We start from the raw sequence: 19,297 nt of genomic DNA, 5'->3' as shown, positions 1-19,297 counted from the left end.
GAGGCATAACTACAGGATCCTGGCACTCCTCAGTTTGAAGGCATTTTTATCAGAAATACCCAAACCAGTAGGGAACATGGCAAATGTCTGATTCCTATGCCATGCTACAATATTCTGATATTAAAATTCTCATTACAAATAAACGTCCCCATTATTTGAACATGTGGTATATACAATATGTGGCTAAGATAATACCTCTAGTATAATATTTTGGAGCCTTATCATGCAGCACGGAGTAGATAATGCCCTGAAAGAGTAAGCCTCAAGGAATTCTGGGTGTTATTTTTAAGCATGTATTTATCACCTCCTCTGTGCCAGGTATAAGCACTTGAGATAATGATCATGAAAATGAGGAGAAGGAGATTGGTTGGCCTGGGCTTCCATTCATACCCCATTGTTTCGTTCCCCTGCTGACTGCTTTATTTTATGAGTTCCCTGGGCCTGGCCCAAGTTGCAACTTGTGGGTTTAGAATAGACACTTGTTATGGACTGAGTGTTTGAGTCCCCCCAAAATTCATGTGTTGAAGCCCTACCCCCGATGCAATAGTATTGGGCGATGGGGCCTTAGGGAGGTAATTAGGGTTAGATGAGGTCATGAGGGTGGGGCCCTCATGCTGGGATTAGTGCCCTTGTAAGAAGAGACACCAAAGAGCTTGTTCTCTCTCTCTCTCTCTCTCTCTCTCTCTCTCTCTGAGAGCACACAAAGAAGAGGTCATGTGCGCACAAGCAAGATGGCAGCCACCTACAAGCCAAGATCAGAGGCCTCAGAATGAAACCTACCTTGCCGGACTTCCCAGCCTCCAGAACTGTGAGAACTAATTTTCTGTTGTTTAAGCCACCCGGTCTATGGTATTTTGTTATGGCATCCCAAGCTGATTAAGAATTACCTGGACTGTGGGTAAAGCAAACTAGCTTAGACTGGGATCAGTGGCCACCATGCTCTAGACAGTTTCACTAACTGGATCAAACTGCCAGTTGTTAAATACAGAAAGAAGTAGACAGGGGATTGCCCTCCTAGACTTTATTTAGAAAAAAAAAACATCTGAGGGTGATTTTTTTTTCCCCTTAGTTGAATGGCAAATCGATAAAGAATTGTGAATCTGCCTATACACTGACTCCATATAATGACAACATGATTTCACCACCAATTAGACCAAATATCCTAAATATCTCTGAACTTTATGATTTGGCCATTGAAGAAAGCTAGAAAAATCAGTTTATTAAAAAGATTGTTTTGAAGCTGAAAAAACAAAAAGGTAATGATTTGTGCACAACTCTGATCTTGGTCATACATATATTTAAATCTTTTTCAAAGTGAATATCTGGGATTTAACCAGAAACATATCAAAAAAGGAAAAATGTCTCTTCTGCCCACACAGTTATTGATTTAAGCAAGAAAAAACATAAATAAAATGAAATGTATTATTTGGGTAAAGAAAAAAACATAATTCTAAGTTTCAGTTGTTTTATAAATAGTTCTTTAAATTCACCCATTGATAAGTCTTTCTAAGCAATAAGTCAGTATCATCCTTTACACACAGTAGACAACATATGTGTGTGGGGGTATATTTGTTTAGCTAAGAGGATTGAAATTAATTTTCTATTTCAAATCCGATAAGCGTAACAGAAGAAGTATGTGAAGTAAAACTTTCTGAGTAATGTAGTACATTTTAGTGGTCCTAAATAGGTCATACGAGATCCATGATTCTCTTGGGAAAGAGAAGAAAATGAGAGAATCAAACCTCTGCGAATAAAATGAGCTAAAATTTTATATTTTTGAGAAGTATATTATACAGTGATTTTAAGGAAATCATGTATATTCAGAACTTAACCTTAAGAACCAAACTGTTGACAGTAAGCACCATAAATTCCTCCAAACTGACTCAAACCCAGGACTTATTGTCTAAGAAACTAAGATGAAGAATGCATGTGTGTTTGCAAGAGTGCAAATGTGCAAAATTCACCTTGGAACATTTTTAGTCCCAGTGATCATATAGATGTTTCCCCAAAAAAGATTTGATCAAAGTTTTGGAGACAATAGCCCTATTCCACTACCACCAGTGATAAAATACTTCCCAGCAAAATGTGCTTAGAATTAAGTAGAATCATTTTTTAAAAATAAACAGTTAATACTTGCTAAAACCTTGTATGTAAAACATATATACAAATACAGTAAGAGTGATAGTTGATTTATTTTTAAAATTTTTATTGAATGATTTTTAACAGATTCACATTATAAAAGAATATAACTTGTGCTAAATTTCAGCTATTTTCAACACCATTTACAAAATCACTTTTTAACATAATCTAATCATGTATTCCTTTGCATACTAGTCAAGGGTATAACTTCCCCTTATTATGGAAAATAATAACAAGTAAAATAAATTGGAACTCAGGCAGAATCAATGACTTGGGTGTGTCCCAAGAGAAGAGCGTGTACCCTAGACACTACCAGGAAGAGCAGCCCAGAAATAAGGTCTGCAACTCCTGAATTTTATAGTGCACTCAATTACAAATCACTAAAACCCTTTAAACATAATGGCCTGAACTAAACCGCTTGTACAACCATTCAGCAAATATCTGATCATTCAAGAAATATGTATTGAGTGTCTACTCTGTGTTTTGCCCCAGGGCAGCCACTGGACTCTGTCTGCTGAGGCTGCCATGATGGCCCCAGTGTGTGCACCGCCTTGGTCCCGAATGAAAACGATCAGAACTTTCTTTTAAAAATTATATTCATAAATTATACTCACTTTGTTAAAGGGACATATCCAAAATCGCTAATCAGAGAATTCACCAAAATAATATGTCTGTGGCCCTATTAAGAAAAGCGAACTTTGTCAAGGGGAAGAAAGGCTTTCTCTTAAAAAAGACGATAGAATTCCTTGTCTCAAACTGTAACACCTCATTCGTAGGAGACTGTGTAGCTGTATAAAATGATGTGGCTTTCAACACCTGATCATTTATTAACTTTGGAACTGTCTTCCTACGCATACTTGAAAAGTCCATATTCTGAATACTAGTTAAATAAAAACTTGAGATCTTAAAAGTCTCAGTTTCCCTGTTTTTAAATTAGATTTATTTCATAGAACAAAGTAGTTCTCCCATAAATAATAACACTTCAGTTGGTATTTTTTTAAAGCAGTAAAACTGTTAATAGTTTTGTTTATAAAGCTTGCTGTTCATTGTAATTCTTAAAAAAAAAAAAAGAGGGCTTCCCTGGTGGCGCAGTGGTTGGGGGTCCGCCTGCCGAGGCAGGGGACACGGGTTCGTGCCCTGGCCCGGGAGGATCCCACGTGCCGCGGAGCGGCTGGGCCCGTGAGCCATGGCCGCTGAGCCTGCGCGTCCGGAGCCTGTGCTCCGCAACGGGAGAGACCACAACAGTGAGAGGACTGCGTACCGCAAAAAAAAAAAAAAAAAAGAAAGAAAAAAAAAAAAACCTAAAGTTTCTCAGACCCAATGGAAACACAATATAAACATGGAGGGCATGAGCTGAATGGGTCTACCTCAGAGTAGTACAAACTGTGTTATAACTGTCTCAAACTTGATTCTAGTCGTCCACCTCTGTATATGCAGTTTCACATTGAATACACAACCGGCACCCTATTGGCCTCTTCTTAGAGTAGGACCCTGAGAGTTAGTCCATTGAGAAATCACATATTATTTATGATACCAGCTTGAAATTTTAAAGAGTGTCTAATCTTTAACAAGGCAGAAAGAAACAAAAATTTTCCCACCCATGAACTTATCACCATGTAAAGAAGAATATATACTTGGCATTGAAGTGTCCATCTAATTGTAGGATGCGTACCTACACCTTTTAAAAGTGTATGAAAAGCTCCTAATTTTGAAAAAATAAACACGTTGAAATACTATGGATAGGGTTCAAGTCCAAGCAGAACCTATGAAGTGATCTTTACTAGAGTAATCAGAACCAGTTTTCTCTGCGATGTAGGTCATCCACAACCTCGTTTCAGGGATCCGTTAGCCGTAGGTGCAACTGGCATCATCCCCGTGCATCCAGAGGCAGATCTGGGCGTACTTGAGGGGCGTGATGCGCACGGCCACGTTGTAGTCCTTCTGAACTCCGTTTATGTCCACCCACTGGTGGCCGGAATAGACCGCGATGATTTTGCGTTTCCATCTCTTTTTGTCCGGATCTTTCAGACGCAGATAGACCCCAGAGCCAGTGGAGCCCGACTCGGCATCGCAGTATTGATAGAGAAGATCATTGGATTCATCGGACACGCTGCAAAACCGGTAGACTAACTGATCTGCCCTGTCGTGATCAAATCCTGAGAAGTGGATCATTCCGCCGGGCAGCTTCTTGACGGTGGGACTGATGCCCAGCTCCATGTATTTCTTTTTGTGAGCACGCTTCAGCTCCAGAAGGGCGTAGTCATAATCCAAGGCCGCATCTCCCCTCCCTCCTCTAGCCCAGCCTTTGGGGATGTGGGTGTTCTTGACCCGGGTCCACTGGAAGGAGGGCATCCCGTCAGCGGCTCTCTGACCCCGAGCAGATTCCTTTCTCCTTCTCCCGGCCTTGGCGCTCTCCTTCAGGTTCTCTCTGCTACCCTCTCTTCCAGCACCACCCCTTGCTTCCCTCCTGTTCCTCCTAGAACCTCTATGTTTCTTGCCACTACCTTTATTTCTCATCTTCAACAACCCTACCCTTAGCTTTTTGCTGCCTTTGATGTAGTCGTTTCCGTCGTGGACACAATGGGCAGCTGTTAGGACGTGGTTGGGGGAGATGAGGATACCACTGCAGCCCGTGGAGAGCTTCACGGCCGTATTGAAAGGGAAATTGGTTAAGAATCTCTTGTCCAAGATGCTGAACCTGCTGTCAGTGCCGTACACCTGTCTCTTTCTCCTCACAGGTGCTCCCTGGGCAGTGAGATTTTCATGTGGCTCAGGGACCCAACCTTGAACTTTCACTCTGGTCAAGGTTCGGGTGCCATTCTCAAAGACAGTCTCATATGAGAGAGAGTCTTCCAGGTCAGAAAGGTTGGGAGCCGGGAGTCCTTTCTGGCATTCGATGCCACACGCTTGATTTAACACCATCTTAGCGTCTGCTTCAAAGGTGGGGCTGGTGAGATGGAAGGTCCTTTCACTGACAAGCCGGGGTATTTTTCTCAAGTGCCACGTGAAATCCCGTTCCATTTCAGATCCATCGATGAGAGTCCACCCAAGGGTGGAAAGTATCAACCAAAATAGCGTTTCCATTTTGTTCTTCTATGTTGTCCTTTAAAATAGAAAGAGAGGCTTTATATTGGTTTCTTTTAAAATATGTTACTTATCATTCATTTTGGTCTTGGGTCCTAAAGGTAGCTTCACCACAAATAGGAGCCCATATTCTCACTGTACTTAGATTTTACTGAGATTAGATAAACACCCTACTAAGTAGGCTCATACAGACGTCCAAAATCAGTAAACTGTTTTCACTCAGACCGCCCTCCACCAGCCCTAATCCCCGTGCATCCTACCCCCATCTGCCATCTCCCCCTCTTCCTCCCCTCTTTCAACCCAACACATGGGAGAATAAGAAGGGGTGGCAAACTGGGGTCCTCTGTTGCATAAGCCACACCATCTTCCTTCCAAGGTGTCCTACAACCTTATCTCCAGATGATTTAGAAATAAAGATAACAGCAGATGTCCGGCCCTTTCCCTGAACTCAGCTTCTTAATAAAAGGAGGGATCATAAATTCCTCATCTCTAGAATGTAAATGGCTAGCACAGAGCTCAAAAAAAGCATTCACTGGAATACAATGAATTTCCCTTAATCACGGCTTGCAGACCAAGCTGATGGATGGTGTAATTAAAATCATACGATAATATTCTAAAATATTCAGTAGAGATTTTAGAAGTAAATAAATGGGCTCCTCTGCTATTGACCTGCTTTGATTTTCACAAGCAGAACCCCTGATCATAAAAAGAAAATACACAGCACAGGCCCTTTTATCCGAAAATAAGAAAAATGTACCCTGTACTTTTTTAAAACAAAGTTGTGCTTGGAACCACCACCTAAGCAAAGCACCACGCAAAAATACTTTATAGTGGCATTTTACTTTATATTAAAATTGTAAGAATTTATGGAGCACAGGCGATGGTTATGAATTCGCTACTTGGGGGAACATGATCATGATGAAATATAGTCCCTTTCATCCTGGGTCTCTCATCTGAAAACTGTTTAAATTGTATAATACCTCTTCTATTGTTTACATCTTCTTGCCTTCGTTTCCTGCTTCTCTAGGTTCACTGGTATGTACATCTGTTCCTAGAACTGACTTTTGTCAGTTGTTGCTTGGTGAGAGAGGGGGAGTAGTACTCTTTGGAGCAGCAGTTTGGAAATTTGTAAGCTATGTTCCAAGTTGTTTTTAACTAATAGTTAAAACATCCAGGCTTAGCCCATGATTTGCACTGTGTGTAAAGCAGAGGCAGTTCAAGGTTAGATTATTCCTACAGTACCTTCACTCTCAAGGCTTTCTCATAAGCTTTCTTCGCTTATCAAAGAAAAGAAAGCTAATAAAGAATGTCAGGAATGGCCCACAAAGCAGGGTACACCCATAAGATCCTGGGAGCTGGCAGGAAAAGCCGAAGTTGTCTCTGATTCAGAGCCGAATATGGGCATCTCTTGATACAACGGAGTTCATTTCGCCATATACAAGGACAGAATTTTATTAACAAACTAACAACATTCTTTTGATAAAACAAAAACATATACTACATTAACCTCTTCGTTATTTAAACATGATCTGTTCATCAAAACATGACAATTAATTTGAATGATCATACATTGGAACGTGTTAAGCAAGTTTAGAATAATCTTTACCATGACTTGGCATCAGCAAAATTACGTAGAAGTTTTGCAATTTCCATTTTTTTCTATTTGCTCACAGTTGAATGCTAAGTAATGGTGGTTCTGGTTAATATTAGTATTGTTTGCTGAATAGCTTGTACTTTATTTTGGAGACAGGGCATTCTTCTGTAGACTGATGGATATTGTCCAAAAAATCAGTAAACAATATACTTGAGAAAAAAATCCACACTCATGTCACAATATTCTCTGATCATTACCATGGCAAATTTGACTTTACACAAAGCAGTAATTATATCAGTAATGAATTTGTTGAACCACTTAGTATTTTCTTTTGTTGCCTTTTTATGCAATTTTCTTAATGAGTATTTCATCCATTTTATTTAATTGGATTGGAATGACAAAGGCTAACAACTCAGTAACTCTCCTGAGACCTTGAAATTGTATGTTTAACTGGGTGGTTCCCAAGATGAAATGTTATGTCTTTCCAAAAACAAAGAAGCTAAAATCATAGTTATTTGCTGCCTCTTAGTTTATCAACAGGCCATAACAGATGATTTTAAAAAGATGTATACATATCTTTTTATCTACTTGATCCTTAGCAAAATTTCAACCAAGGGAGTTTTTTGATGTGGGAAACAAAAGTTTTAAAAATCGATTTTTTATTTAGCCCTATGTGATAACAGCTGTTCATTATGTACTTAATATATGATTACAGCAAAGACTGAGAATAGCCAATTACCCACATTAAAAAATACACAGGATCACTTTGTACATTTTAACACTTGGTAATAACGATCTGTGCAGTAATAAATGTGTGAAAGGCATTCCTAGGCAAAAGAGAGAACGTCAAAATCTTGGTGTTGTGGTATTGCTTCCACAGTTAGGTTTTGTTTTTCGGATTTGGGTTGTTTTTTTTTTCCAGTGTTGTTTAATTTAGTCTTGCAAATTTTCAGCTAGTTAGGATTTAGATAGGTAGAATGCAAATATTAAATTATAACAGACCAGATGGTATTTTGCTATACAAATAATTGACCTAGAATATGAATCTCAAATTTAGAAGTTCCTCTTTACCAAATAAAACATGTGCCCTGTGCATTAATTCTGTAGTCAGACTTTTAAGAAAGTCCCATGTAATGGTTAGTTTTATGTGTCAACTTGACTGGGCCACAGGGTGCCCAGATATTTGGTCAGATATTATTCTGGGTGTGTCTGGGAGGGTGTCTCTGGATGATATTAACATTCGAATTGGTAGATAATGTAAAGCAGGTTGCTCTCCCTAATGTGGGTGGGCCTCATCCAATCAGCTGAAGACCTACATAGAACAAAAAGGCTGACCCTCCTGTGAGTAATGGGGAACTCCTTCTGCCTGACGGCTTTGAGCAGGGAAATTGGTTTTTCTCCTGCCTTTGGATTCAAAATGAATTTTGAATAAGATTTTGTTAGTAAGATTCTGTGCTTGTGAGTGGCCAAATAAACTCTGTCACATCAAGGGATTCCCAGGTTGAAGTCCCCAAACCAGCAGTGTCAGCATCCCTTAGGAACTTGTTAAAAATGCTAATTCTCAGGGCCCAACCCAGACCTACTGTTCAAAACTCTCCAGGAGGGGTGTGGGTTCCCAGCTAGGCATGTTGTACACAGCCCTCCAGGCAATTCTGATACTCGGTACAGTTTCAGAACCACTTCAGCAGCCGGCGTCCTGGTGTAGCAGCTTAAACCCCTCCCAGAAGGTGGACTTTCCAGGGACGATTGCTTCACCAGGTTTCAAAGGACCTCTGCTTCCTCTCTGTGTACAAAATAAATTCATCCTAAACTTTGCTCTTTTACTATGTTAGCAACTGTTCATATTGAATGGTTCCTCCTTTAATAGAAAACAACACATACTTTATAAGTGATTTAATAATACTTCTGAAAAGAGTCAAATTCAGTGGGCTTGTATGTAAACGCCTCTGAAGCTACAGATGCTACAGATGATGCAGGAGTGTTAGCTGGACAGCCCTGTCTGGTGCCCTTTGAGGGACTCAGCTGCAATGCAGCACAGGAATAAAAGCCATGCCCACGTTGATCCTTGGGCACGGGAAGGGCAGAGCCTTGTCATATGACCTCAGAATCACAGTAATGAAGGACATGGACTTAGTAAGCCTGTCTAATTTGGCCTATAATTTCAAACTGAACAAATGTCTCAGGACACTTCCTTTTGGGAAATCTAAGTTTGCCTTGTGGTAAAACGCCAGTGTAACGTAAATGATAGCTCTTGCTGATAGGGCAAGCCATGGTTCAGTGGATACATCTATAGACTCCTGTCATCCAAAAAGCACTAACTAAAGAGACACAGTCCCAGCTGGTGGAGCAGTTATAGTATTTTGAAAGCTTTAATGTGCCATGTCTTCCCTCATTCTCCTCCTTTTTCCTGTCTTCCATTATAATTGTGACCTTCCCTGTCACTTTCCAGATGGCTTGGATTTGGGGCTTCAGATTCCAATTTTGGTTAATAAAAGTGAGGTTGCAGTCATGGCTCTCACCACGAGTCAATGTACACGTAGTTAATTATGGGTTGGACCATGGAGACGAATGGAAGGGAAGAGAATTATGGGGGAAGCAAGAATACCAGGATTTATAGATGAATTCTTACTGATGAAGCAGATATTAGTCCACATTTCTGCCTGGTCTGTACTATTCACAGAAATGACCACCCGTAACTACAAGAGATAACTTACTGTTGCTTTTGTTTGGTTGCTTGCTTATACTTTCTTAGAAATGTGAATGCTGATAGTATTTAGAATATTTGGGTATCTCTACCAGCATAGTGGTTACAAGGGCAGACCAAGGAGTAAGAAGACTTGGGTTAAGTCTCATCTTTACCACTTATTAGGCAACTGAATATGGGCAGTTTATTAAGTTCAATTAAGTTTCCATTTCCTCATCTGCAAAGTGAAGATAAGAGTAATCTCAACTTCATAATGTAATTGTGAGAATTAAATAAGTTGATATATGCAAAGAATTACCACTGAGCCCAGAGCATAGACACAATCAATAATAAGTTCTTTTATAGTTATTATTCTACCTTAGTGGGTGAATTAATATCACTTTAAAACAATTCATCATATAAGGCAAAGTTATAGCACTTTTAGTTTTCTAGAAAGTCAATTTTACACTCAGACATTTTTATTTCAGGATAGTTTCTGACACACTCTCAAACTCCGTTTTTCTTTGTTTTGTTTTTTGTTCAAGGACAGCTTCGCTTTAGAGACTTCTCAAATGAATGCTTTCCTAATTACTCATTTCTATGAATATCTGTGGCTTTGTAATATGTTTTTCTCATTGCTATTAAACTTCAGTGTGATTAAACATTACCCAGCCACAGAACACTTGAATTGCACTTCCCATGTCTTATTTTTAGCCTGAATCTACCCTAAGAATTCTGGAACTGCAACAGACCCTCAGCCTAAAAAGAAACAGTCAGTGTCAGAATAATTACTCTAAGGGAGCGATTTACAGTGAAAGAAAAACCTAACTTTTTGAGTGAGTCTTCTAGAGTGTATAGAATTTTACCATGGCATGACATAATTACATTCTCAGGCTCAGTTTCTCTTTTGTTTTTTGGTTTGTTACCCTTTAAAGTTTATATTTTAACTTATGTCAGGCAGACGAAAGAAAGATTAGATGACCTTGCTATATTAAATGTTTTGAATGAACTACTTTCTTGTAAATGAACATGAGCTGATGTACCATCCAGAATCTGCACCAGGTGATAGAGTCACACTTACCTGGGCCATTCTTTTCACCTGGTCCCTTGTAATGGACAGTGAAGTAGTTGCCCAAGTTCATGTGTATCGTATGCTGCCTTGGAACATAATTTTGCATTACTCTGTCAAACACTTTCTGGGGGGCTGTTATGGGTCGGGGACCACTCAGATCAATGACCTCACAGGGCCAACACCAACTTCTACCTTAATGTATATTAGGAGCCAGAAATGACTGCATAACCGCTTTTGACAACTTGCCTGTCCTTTATTTAGCCATTCATGATCCCAGCCACTCACCCCTCCCAGCATCACTGCCTACATTTACACCTGTGCACGAATGTGAAAACACGTTCCAGCTATCTCCCTCCTCCTCCAGTTTCATCCTCCACCTGCTCAGTCAAGACTGACACACAACAGGTAGACATTGCAGTCTGGACCAGATCTCTCTTTATCTGCAGAGAGAACTGCTGGCTTAGGCAAAAGGCCAGGGCAGGAAAGGAGCATTACTAGTGTGAGCAGACAGGTGGGAAGTGAGCATTAAACGGGTCAGGTTTTGGAGAACACTTGTCAAACTTTGAGTCACTTTTGCAAATTGGGAGCAGATGCAGAGAATAGGTTGGGTTTTTTGTTTTTTGCGGTCCGCGGGCCTCTCACTGTTGTGGCCTGTCCCGTTGCGGAGCACAGGCTCCAGACGCACAGGCTCAGCGGCCATGGCTCACGGGCCCAGCCGCTCCACGGCATGTGGGATCTTCCTGGACCGGGGCACGAACCCGTGTCCCCTGCATCGGCAGGCGGATTCTCAACCACTGCGCCACCAGGGAAGCCCACTGCTGGTGGTATTTTTTTTTTAAAAGATTTATTTTATTTATTTATTTATTTTTGCGGTCCGCGGGCCTCTCACTGTTGTGGCCTCTCCCGTTGCAGACCACAAGCTCCGGACGCGCAGGCTCAGCGGCCATGGCTCACGGGTCCAGCCGCTCCGCGGCATGTGGGATCTTGCCGGACCAGGGCACGAACCCGTGTCCCCTGCATCGGCAGGCGGACTCTGAACCACTGTGCTACCAGGGAAGCCCACTGCTGGTGGTATTTTTTTTTTTAGGATCTATTTTATTTATTTATTTATTTATTTTTGCTGTACACGGGCCTCTCACTGTTGTGGCCTCTCCCGTTGCGGAGCACAGGCTCTGGACGCGCAGGCTCAGCGGCCATGGCTCACGGGTCCAGCCATTCCGCGGCATGTGGGATCCTCCCGGACCTGGGCACGAACCCGCGTCCCCTGCATCGGCAGGCGGACTCCCAACCACTGCGCCACCAGCGAAGCCCGAGAATAGGTATTTTATAAAGTTCAGTTCCCAGTGCACTTGAAGCCCCCAGTGAATGTCAGTCACTAACTGGAGCACTGAAATGGAGGCAACATTTGGGCTAAAAAGTGTGGGATCAGTATGACGAGAAAGTAATTGTGTTAGTGATGTGACCAAGAGGGACAGTGAGAACTGGGGTGTTTCAGTGATGGTGGTGTCAGTGGGCTTTGAAGCCGAACCAACTGAAGTCCACTTGCAACTTCTCAGCAGTATGAGTTTGTGAAGGTCACTTAATCTCGCCAAACATTACTTTCTACGTTTGTTAAACAGGGATAATGTTTTGGAGTATTTTTGTGAGACACTAGTATGATATATTTATAAATACAGTGCCCAGAGCACAGTAAGCCCTCAGCAAATGGCAGCAATGATTATTAGAAGTATCAAAGAATAGGGGTCAGAAGCTACGTAGGTATTTATAAGGGATTTCATGTATCTCTGACTGCTGTGGATTTCATTCACTGTGGTACGCCAAGTACAGGCAGATGTCGTTTCATTGTGCTTCACTGCACTTCACAGATAACGTGTTTTTTACAAACAAGAGGTTTGTGGCAACTCTTTGTTGAGCCAGTCTATCAGCGCCATTCTTCCAAGAGCATTTGCTCACTTCGTGTCTCTGTGTCACATTTTGGTAATCTCTTTTCATTATTATTATATTTGTTATGGTGATCTGTGATTGGTGATCTTTGATGTTATTATTGTAATTTTTTCAGGGGGGGCCACAAACCACACCCATATAAGAGGGTGAACTTAAGTATCGTGTGCGTTCTGACTGCTCCGCTGACTGGCGCTCTCCCCATCTCTCTCCCTCTCATTGGGCCTCCCTGTTCCCTGAGACATAACAGTATTGAAATTAGGCCAATTAATAACCCTACAATAGCCTCTAAGTATTCAAGTGAAAGGAAGAGTTGCACGTCTCTCACTTTAAATCAAAAGCTAGAAATGGGGGGCTTCCCTGGTGGTGCAGTGGTTGAGAGTCCGCCTGCCGATGCAGGGGACACGGGTTCGTGCCCTGGTCCGGGAGGATCCCACATACCGCAGAGCGGCTGGGCCCGTGAGCCATGGCCTGCAGAGGCTGTGCGTCCGGAGCCTGTGCTCCGCAACGGGAGAGGCCACAACAGTGAGCGGCCCGCGTACAGAGAAAAAAAAAAAAAAAAAAAAGCTAGAAATGAAGAAGGCATGTGGAGAGCCAAGATAGGCTGAAAGCTAGGCTTCTGCACCAGTCAGCCAAGTTGTGAATGCAAAGAAGTTCTTGAAGGAAAGAAAAAGAGCTACTCCAGTGAACACACAAATGATAAGAAAGCAAAGGAGCCTTATTACTGATAATGGAGAAGGTTTCAATGGTCTGGAGAGAAGATCAAACCAGCCACATATTCTTTTAGGCCAAAGCCTAATTCAGAGCAAGGCCCTAACTCACTTCAATTCTCTGAAGGCTGAGAGAAGTGAGGAAGCTGCAGAAGAAAAATCTGAAGCCAGCAGAGGCTGGTCCATGAGGTTTAAGGAAAGAAGCCATCTTCATAACATAAAAGTGCCAGGTGACGCAGCAGGTGCTGATGTAGAAGCTGCAGCAAGTTCTCCAGAGGGTCTAGCTAAGAGAATTCATGAAGGTGGCTACACTGAACAACAGATTTCCAACGTAGATAAAACAGCCTTCTATTGGAAGAAGACGCTATTGGACTTTCACAACTAGAAAGAAGTCAGTGCCTGGCTTCAGAGCTTCGAAAGACAGGCTGACCCTCTTGTTAGGCGCTAATGCAGCTGGTGACTTTAAGCTGAAGCTAACGCTCATTTACCATCCTGAAAATTCTCTAGCCCTTAAGAATTATGCTAAATCTACTCTGCCTGTGCTCTAGCGATGGAACAACAAAACCTGGATGACAGTACATTTCTTTACAACATAGTTTACTGAATATTCAAGCCCACTGTCGAGACCTACTGCTCAGAAATAAAGATCCTTTCAAAATATGACTGCTCACTGATTTTGAATTTTGAGAACTGTATTTATATTTTCTTTTTTTTTTAATTTTTTTTTTTTGGCTCGTGGGCTTAGTTGACCCGCCACATGTGGGATCTTAGTTCCCCAACCAAGGATCTAACCTGCGTCCCCTGCATTGGAAGGTGGATTCTTAATCACTGGACCGCCAGGGAAGCCCCTATATTTTCTTTGATAATACACAAATGTTTTGAGATGAACTGATTCTAAGTAACTGAATCTAATTAAAATGGACTCTTAACCAAGAAAAAAATATATTACTGCTCACCGACAATGCACCTGGTCACCCAAGAGCTCTGAGGGAGATCTACCATGAGATTCATGTTGTTTTCATGCCTGCTGACACAACATCTGTTCTGCAGTCCATGGATCAGGAGTCATTTTGACTTTCAAGTCTTATTATTTAAGAAATACATTTCATAAAGCTACAGCTGCCACAGATAGTAATTCTTCTGATGGATCTGGGCAAAGTTAGTTGAAAATTTTTGGAAAGAAGACACTATCGTAGATGCCATTAAGAACATTCATGAGTCACAGAGGTCAAAATATTAACATTAACATGAGTTTGGAAGAAGTTGATTCTCATGGATGACTTTGAGGGGTTCAAGACTTCAGCAGAGGAAGTAACTGCAGGTGTCATGGAAACAGCGTGAGAACTAGAATTAGAGGTGGAGCCTGAAGATGTGACTGAATGACTGCAGTTTCATGATAACCCTATAACAGACGAGGAGTTGCTTCTTATGGGTGAGCAAAGAACGTAGTTTCTTGAGATGCAATCTACTCCTGGGGAAGATGCTGTGAAGATTGTTGAAATGACAACAAAGGATTTAGAGTGTAACATAAACTTAGTTGATAAAGCAGCTCAGGAAAGAAGTTCTGTGGGGGAAATGCTATCAAACAGCATTGCATGCTACAGAGAAATCGTTCATAAAGGAAGACTCCATCGATGCAGCAAACTTCAGTAGTGTCTTACTATTAAGAAACTGCCACGGCCGCCCCAGTCTTCAGCAGCCACTGCCCTGCTCAGTCAGCAGCCATCAGCATCGAGGCAAGACCCTCCACCAGCAAAACGGTTATGACTTGCTGAAGCTCAGATGATGGTTAGCATGTTTTAGCAACGAAGTGTGTGTTCAATTGTTGTATACATCGTTTTTTAGACATAATGCTATTGCACAGTTAGCAGACTACAGTAACTTTTATATGCACTGGGAAACCCCCAAAATCCCGTGACGCTTTGCTGCAATAGTCGCTTTATTGCAGTGGTCTGGAAATGAAGCCACAGTATTTCCAAGTTATGCCTGTAACACATCCTAATCCCCAGATTAGGATGTGACTATGACACATCCTAATGTGTCATATGTGACTGTGTTCCTGACTTGGTAAAAGAGACTTTGCAAACGTGATTTAGTTAAGGATTGTGTGATGAGGAGATTAGCTCGGGTTACCCAGGTGAGCCCAATGTAATCACAGGGATCCTTCTGAGAAGGAGGCGGGAGGGTCAAGAACGAGAAGGATCTGTGAAGATGGAGGCAGAGGTCAGAGTCAGGCAGGACCACAAGCTACAAAATGCGGGTGGCCTCTAGACCGTGAAAAGGTAGGGAGACATTCTCTGCTGGAACTTGCAGGGGAGAAGGCAACCCTGCTGACCCTCTCTGGACTTCTGGCCTCCGGAACTATAGGATACTGGGTTAAGTCACGAAGGTTTTGGTAATTTGTTACAGCAGCAATAGCAATATACTTAGAAAAGTAAAAACCTAGTTTTTAAAACTGTCTGCCCTGGATGTTTGGAAAGAAAGAAGTAGTGGGGAGTGATATAAGGGGGAAAAGAACGTTTGGTTCAGAGACTTAAACATAAATTAAAATGTTCATTTTTAGGAAAATTATACAGACACACAACTTTAGAGCTAAAATCAGAAGATCGTGATAAAACATTCCTGTAGCATGCAGCAGTATTGCTAGGGAGAATCAAGAATTGGAACAGGATAGATAAAGTTGTTTATTCGACAAATACACACAGTGCAGTGCTGTGCATCATTTCATAAGCCTCTTTCCTTGCTTATGAAACTCTGTGATAAGTCCTCCTTAGCCATCGAGTTGCACTAGAAAATTTCTAAGATCTCTTTTAGCTCTAAAGTCCTAGATTAAATCACAAATGAAAAAAAACACAAGTTAACTTACTCATCACTGAGCCTCGAGCCGCTTCAATCCCTAGTCCCGGGTGAGTGGAGGGGTGGGGGGAGGTGGGTAGGAACTTGCCTGCTATCCCTATTTCTACCACTAGATGGCGAAGCTAGCCTGGTGATGCCCAATCTAAGATCCCACACTTAAGATGGTTTACGTTCCTTGAGGTACAAAATCGAATTTATTTTAAAAGCATGTAGGATTCATGGGAGGGATAGAAGTCTAACTGGCTAATAATATACTAGATGGTTATCACATAGAACTGATCACATTTAGAAAACCCACCTCCAGGCCACAGAGCCCAACCGGATGAGCTGAGGGCTGATGATGCTGTCTACAGCCAGACGTCTGGCAGGTGGTTTCCCAAAACCATCGTGGTGCCAGCACACTTCCACTATGACCTCGGGCGCTGCTAAACAGTCCCCCAAATGTGCTGCAGTTCATTTCAACAGGAAGAAAAATCTTCAGCCTGTCAGATATTTCCCATGTCTATCAACTACTTAATGATTCACTTCCAAAGGGTAAGCTCTCCACTGATTCTATGCTGAAAATAAATGGCAAGGAAGTTCATCGACAATGTGCCAATTGCTATTCCAAATATCATACCATAGCACTATCTTCAAGTTTAGTTTCAGGAATGAGACAGAGTAATGTCTGCTTGAAAAGTTTCGCAGTAGTGGAGGGAAAGGAAGATGGTAAAGTTACACAGTTGATTACTTTACAGTAACCCACAACTTGTGTTTCTCATCATCATAAAAAAAATAAAACTTCCCTTTGTTTTTTAAGCTATTTTTCCAGGACCTGTGTATTTCAGTTTGGGCAATGGATATGTTGTGTGTAAATCAAATTTGGGGTGAATGACACTGAGGGAGCCCCAGGGGAACCCTCTGCTGGCTCTCTCATCCACTGACATAGGAAATGCACAGCGTATGGCTCCTGACTTATGTTTTATCTTGCAAGTTGGCCTTTGAAAGCGAAGAATGTCTGGAACTGTACTAGGTTTGCTACTCTTCAGGCTTTAAAGCATCTTATGATCACTGTGTTTCTAGCTAAGCAAACATCTGTTAAAGCTTGTGAAGCTTTTGAAAACATATTAGTTAAGCAAAGTCATAAAATAATAACGTTCATACTTTGCTGTTTCCAATCTCTCATCTCAGATTTCTCATGTGCAAAGTTAACCCAGGCGAAGTAGCTTCAGCCTCCAAAATTCTGAGTCTGATCCCGCTGTTAAAATGCAATGTGCTTGCCTTGGATAGTTGAGCATTGGGCAGAGAAAGGTAAGTAATGAACTCAGCAGGGGAAATTAACTCACATTAGCAATTGATTACTTTAACATAATATGCACATTCTATGTGCCAAGCACGAGGCTAAACAATCTCACGTTTGAAAACACGGAAAAGATTCTTAAAAGTGTGCAGGTTTCCGAGCTGTCTGGAGGAAAAACAGGAAGAGTATCCACATCCAACCTCTTCTCACGTTAAAGGAGCTCTTCTAGTTATGTCCTAATAAACATAAAATTCCATATGATGCTCACACACTACTTTCAAGCCTAGATGTCTTATTTGGCTGGAATTTTAACCTTCTCTCTTCTAAATTATATACCAGATCCTAAGCCTAATTCTCCAGGCAGCAACATATGACTTTTATAACTCTCTGTGGAGACAAATGCACTTGGGATAAAATGAGAATTTCAGAAGTGAGAAGAGTTAATAGAAGGGGGAAAAAACACCTAGACAGGATATGCAGCTCCTTTCGAATCAATGACAGTGTAAAAAGGTCAGAGGAATCAGGCAGGAAGTGTTTCTACAACCTTTCAAAAACTTTTATGATAGGGCTTCCCTGGTGGCACAGTGGTTGAGAGTCCGCCTGCCGATGCAGGGGACACGGGTTCGTGCCCTGGTCCGGGAGGATCCCACATGCCGCGGAGCGGCTGGGCCCGTGAGCCATGGCCGCTGAGCCTGCGCGTCCGGAGCCTGTGCTCCGCAACGGGAGAGGCCACAACAGTGAGAGGTCCGCGTACCGCAAAACAAAAACAAAAACAAAAAACTTTTATGATAGAAAATTTCCGAAGTAGAGAGAAAGCTAGAAAGTAGAAAATTACAACCCCACATGCCCGTCATCCCGCGGCAACAATTACCAATATTTTGACAATCTTGTCTCACTCAGTTGTCTTCCCCCACCTTTTTTTTTTTTTTCCTAGAGTATTTTAAAGCAAGTCCAAGACTTTTCAATTTCATTTCATCTTCTCGCTTAAAAACTGTTTTGCGCTGCTCCTTTTGCTGACCTGTGCAGCCAGGTTGATGAGACAGCGAGAGATTCCTAGCTTTCATAGTAACTCTGCCAAAGAGGCTTTCAAGGAGACGAGGCTTTCCAGGAATGCGTTTTACACCTTTTTTCAATGGCATCTGTTAATAATCATAAAAATAAAGAGGGTCCCCTCTGGTAGTGCTTAAGTAGAAAGAATTCCATTTATATTCCAATGCAAACAATTTTACTGTTGATATTAAACGGTGCAGAGGCCGACACAAAGAATTGCCTATTTGGAAGAGTAGCTTCTTTGATGACTTAAAATTGCTAAGTTTGATCCCTATCTTTAGAGCCCTTCAAAGAAGCTCTCCCCGGGTGGGTCCTGCCTTTCTCGGGGGAAACTTCCAGGTTCTAGGGTCTCGCCCTGTCCGGGGGCGGGGGGGGGGGGGGTCTCCATCCTTACCTGCGAAGGTTACTCGGTCCCGGGGGCGCTGCCCTGCTCGAATCAAAGTGCCCCCGAGGCAGTCACCGACGCTGGCGAGGCAGGAGGGCAGGGGTGCAGCTGCCTCGAGCCTCGGGACAAGCCGGAGTCAGAGCCTGGGCGCCCGGCCACCGCCCGCCAGCGTCGCCGGGAGCTCGCGGCTGAGACTGCGGGGAGGATGGAGGCGAGCTGAGCGCAGCGTCGCGGAGGTGGGAGGGGAAAGGGGGCGGGGACCGGGGCGGCCGCGGGAGGGAGGGGGTGTCGGAGGAGAAGGGAGAGGAGGAGGGGGGTCAGGCGGGGAGGAGGAAGCGGGATCTGGGGAGGGTTTACAAGGAGGTGCGGGGCGGACCGGGCAGCCTCTCACCCCAGCGCCTCTGCCCCCAGCATTAGGAAAAATTCATGAGTGGGTTCACAAGAGATGTCTGTCCCTGTGCTAGCGTGCATCCCTTAAATAAGGTTAAGAAGATACTCCCAAGT

The 19,297-nt window shown here is 42.5% G+C and overlaps 1 protein-coding gene across 1 annotated transcript; it reads right to left on the bottom strand.

Moving 5' to 3' along the window:
• Positions 1-2,197: 2,197 nt before the first annotated feature.
• PRSS35 (serine protease 35) lies at positions 2,198-18,971 on the bottom strand. The gene is made up of 2 exons (XM_079939229.1): positions 18,803-18,971; positions 2,198-5,242 (listed from the first exon to the last, which is right to left on the bottom strand). The coding sequence occupies exon 2, from the start codon at positions 5,221-5,223 to the stop codon at positions 3,985-3,987; it is 1,239 nt and encodes a 412-aa protein (XP_079795355.1). The 5' UTR covers positions 5,224-5,242; positions 18,803-18,971; the 3' UTR covers positions 2,198-3,984.
• Positions 18,972-19,297: the final 326 nt, after the last annotated feature.

Source organism: Stenella coeruleoalba, assembly GCF_951394435.1.
Source record: "Stenella coeruleoalba genome assembly, chromosome: 12".
In the NCBI taxonomy this organism is placed as follows: Eukaryota; Metazoa; Chordata; class Mammalia; order Artiodactyla; family Delphinidae; genus Stenella; species Stenella coeruleoalba.
This window is presented reverse-complemented; position numbering and strand designations above follow the sequence as displayed.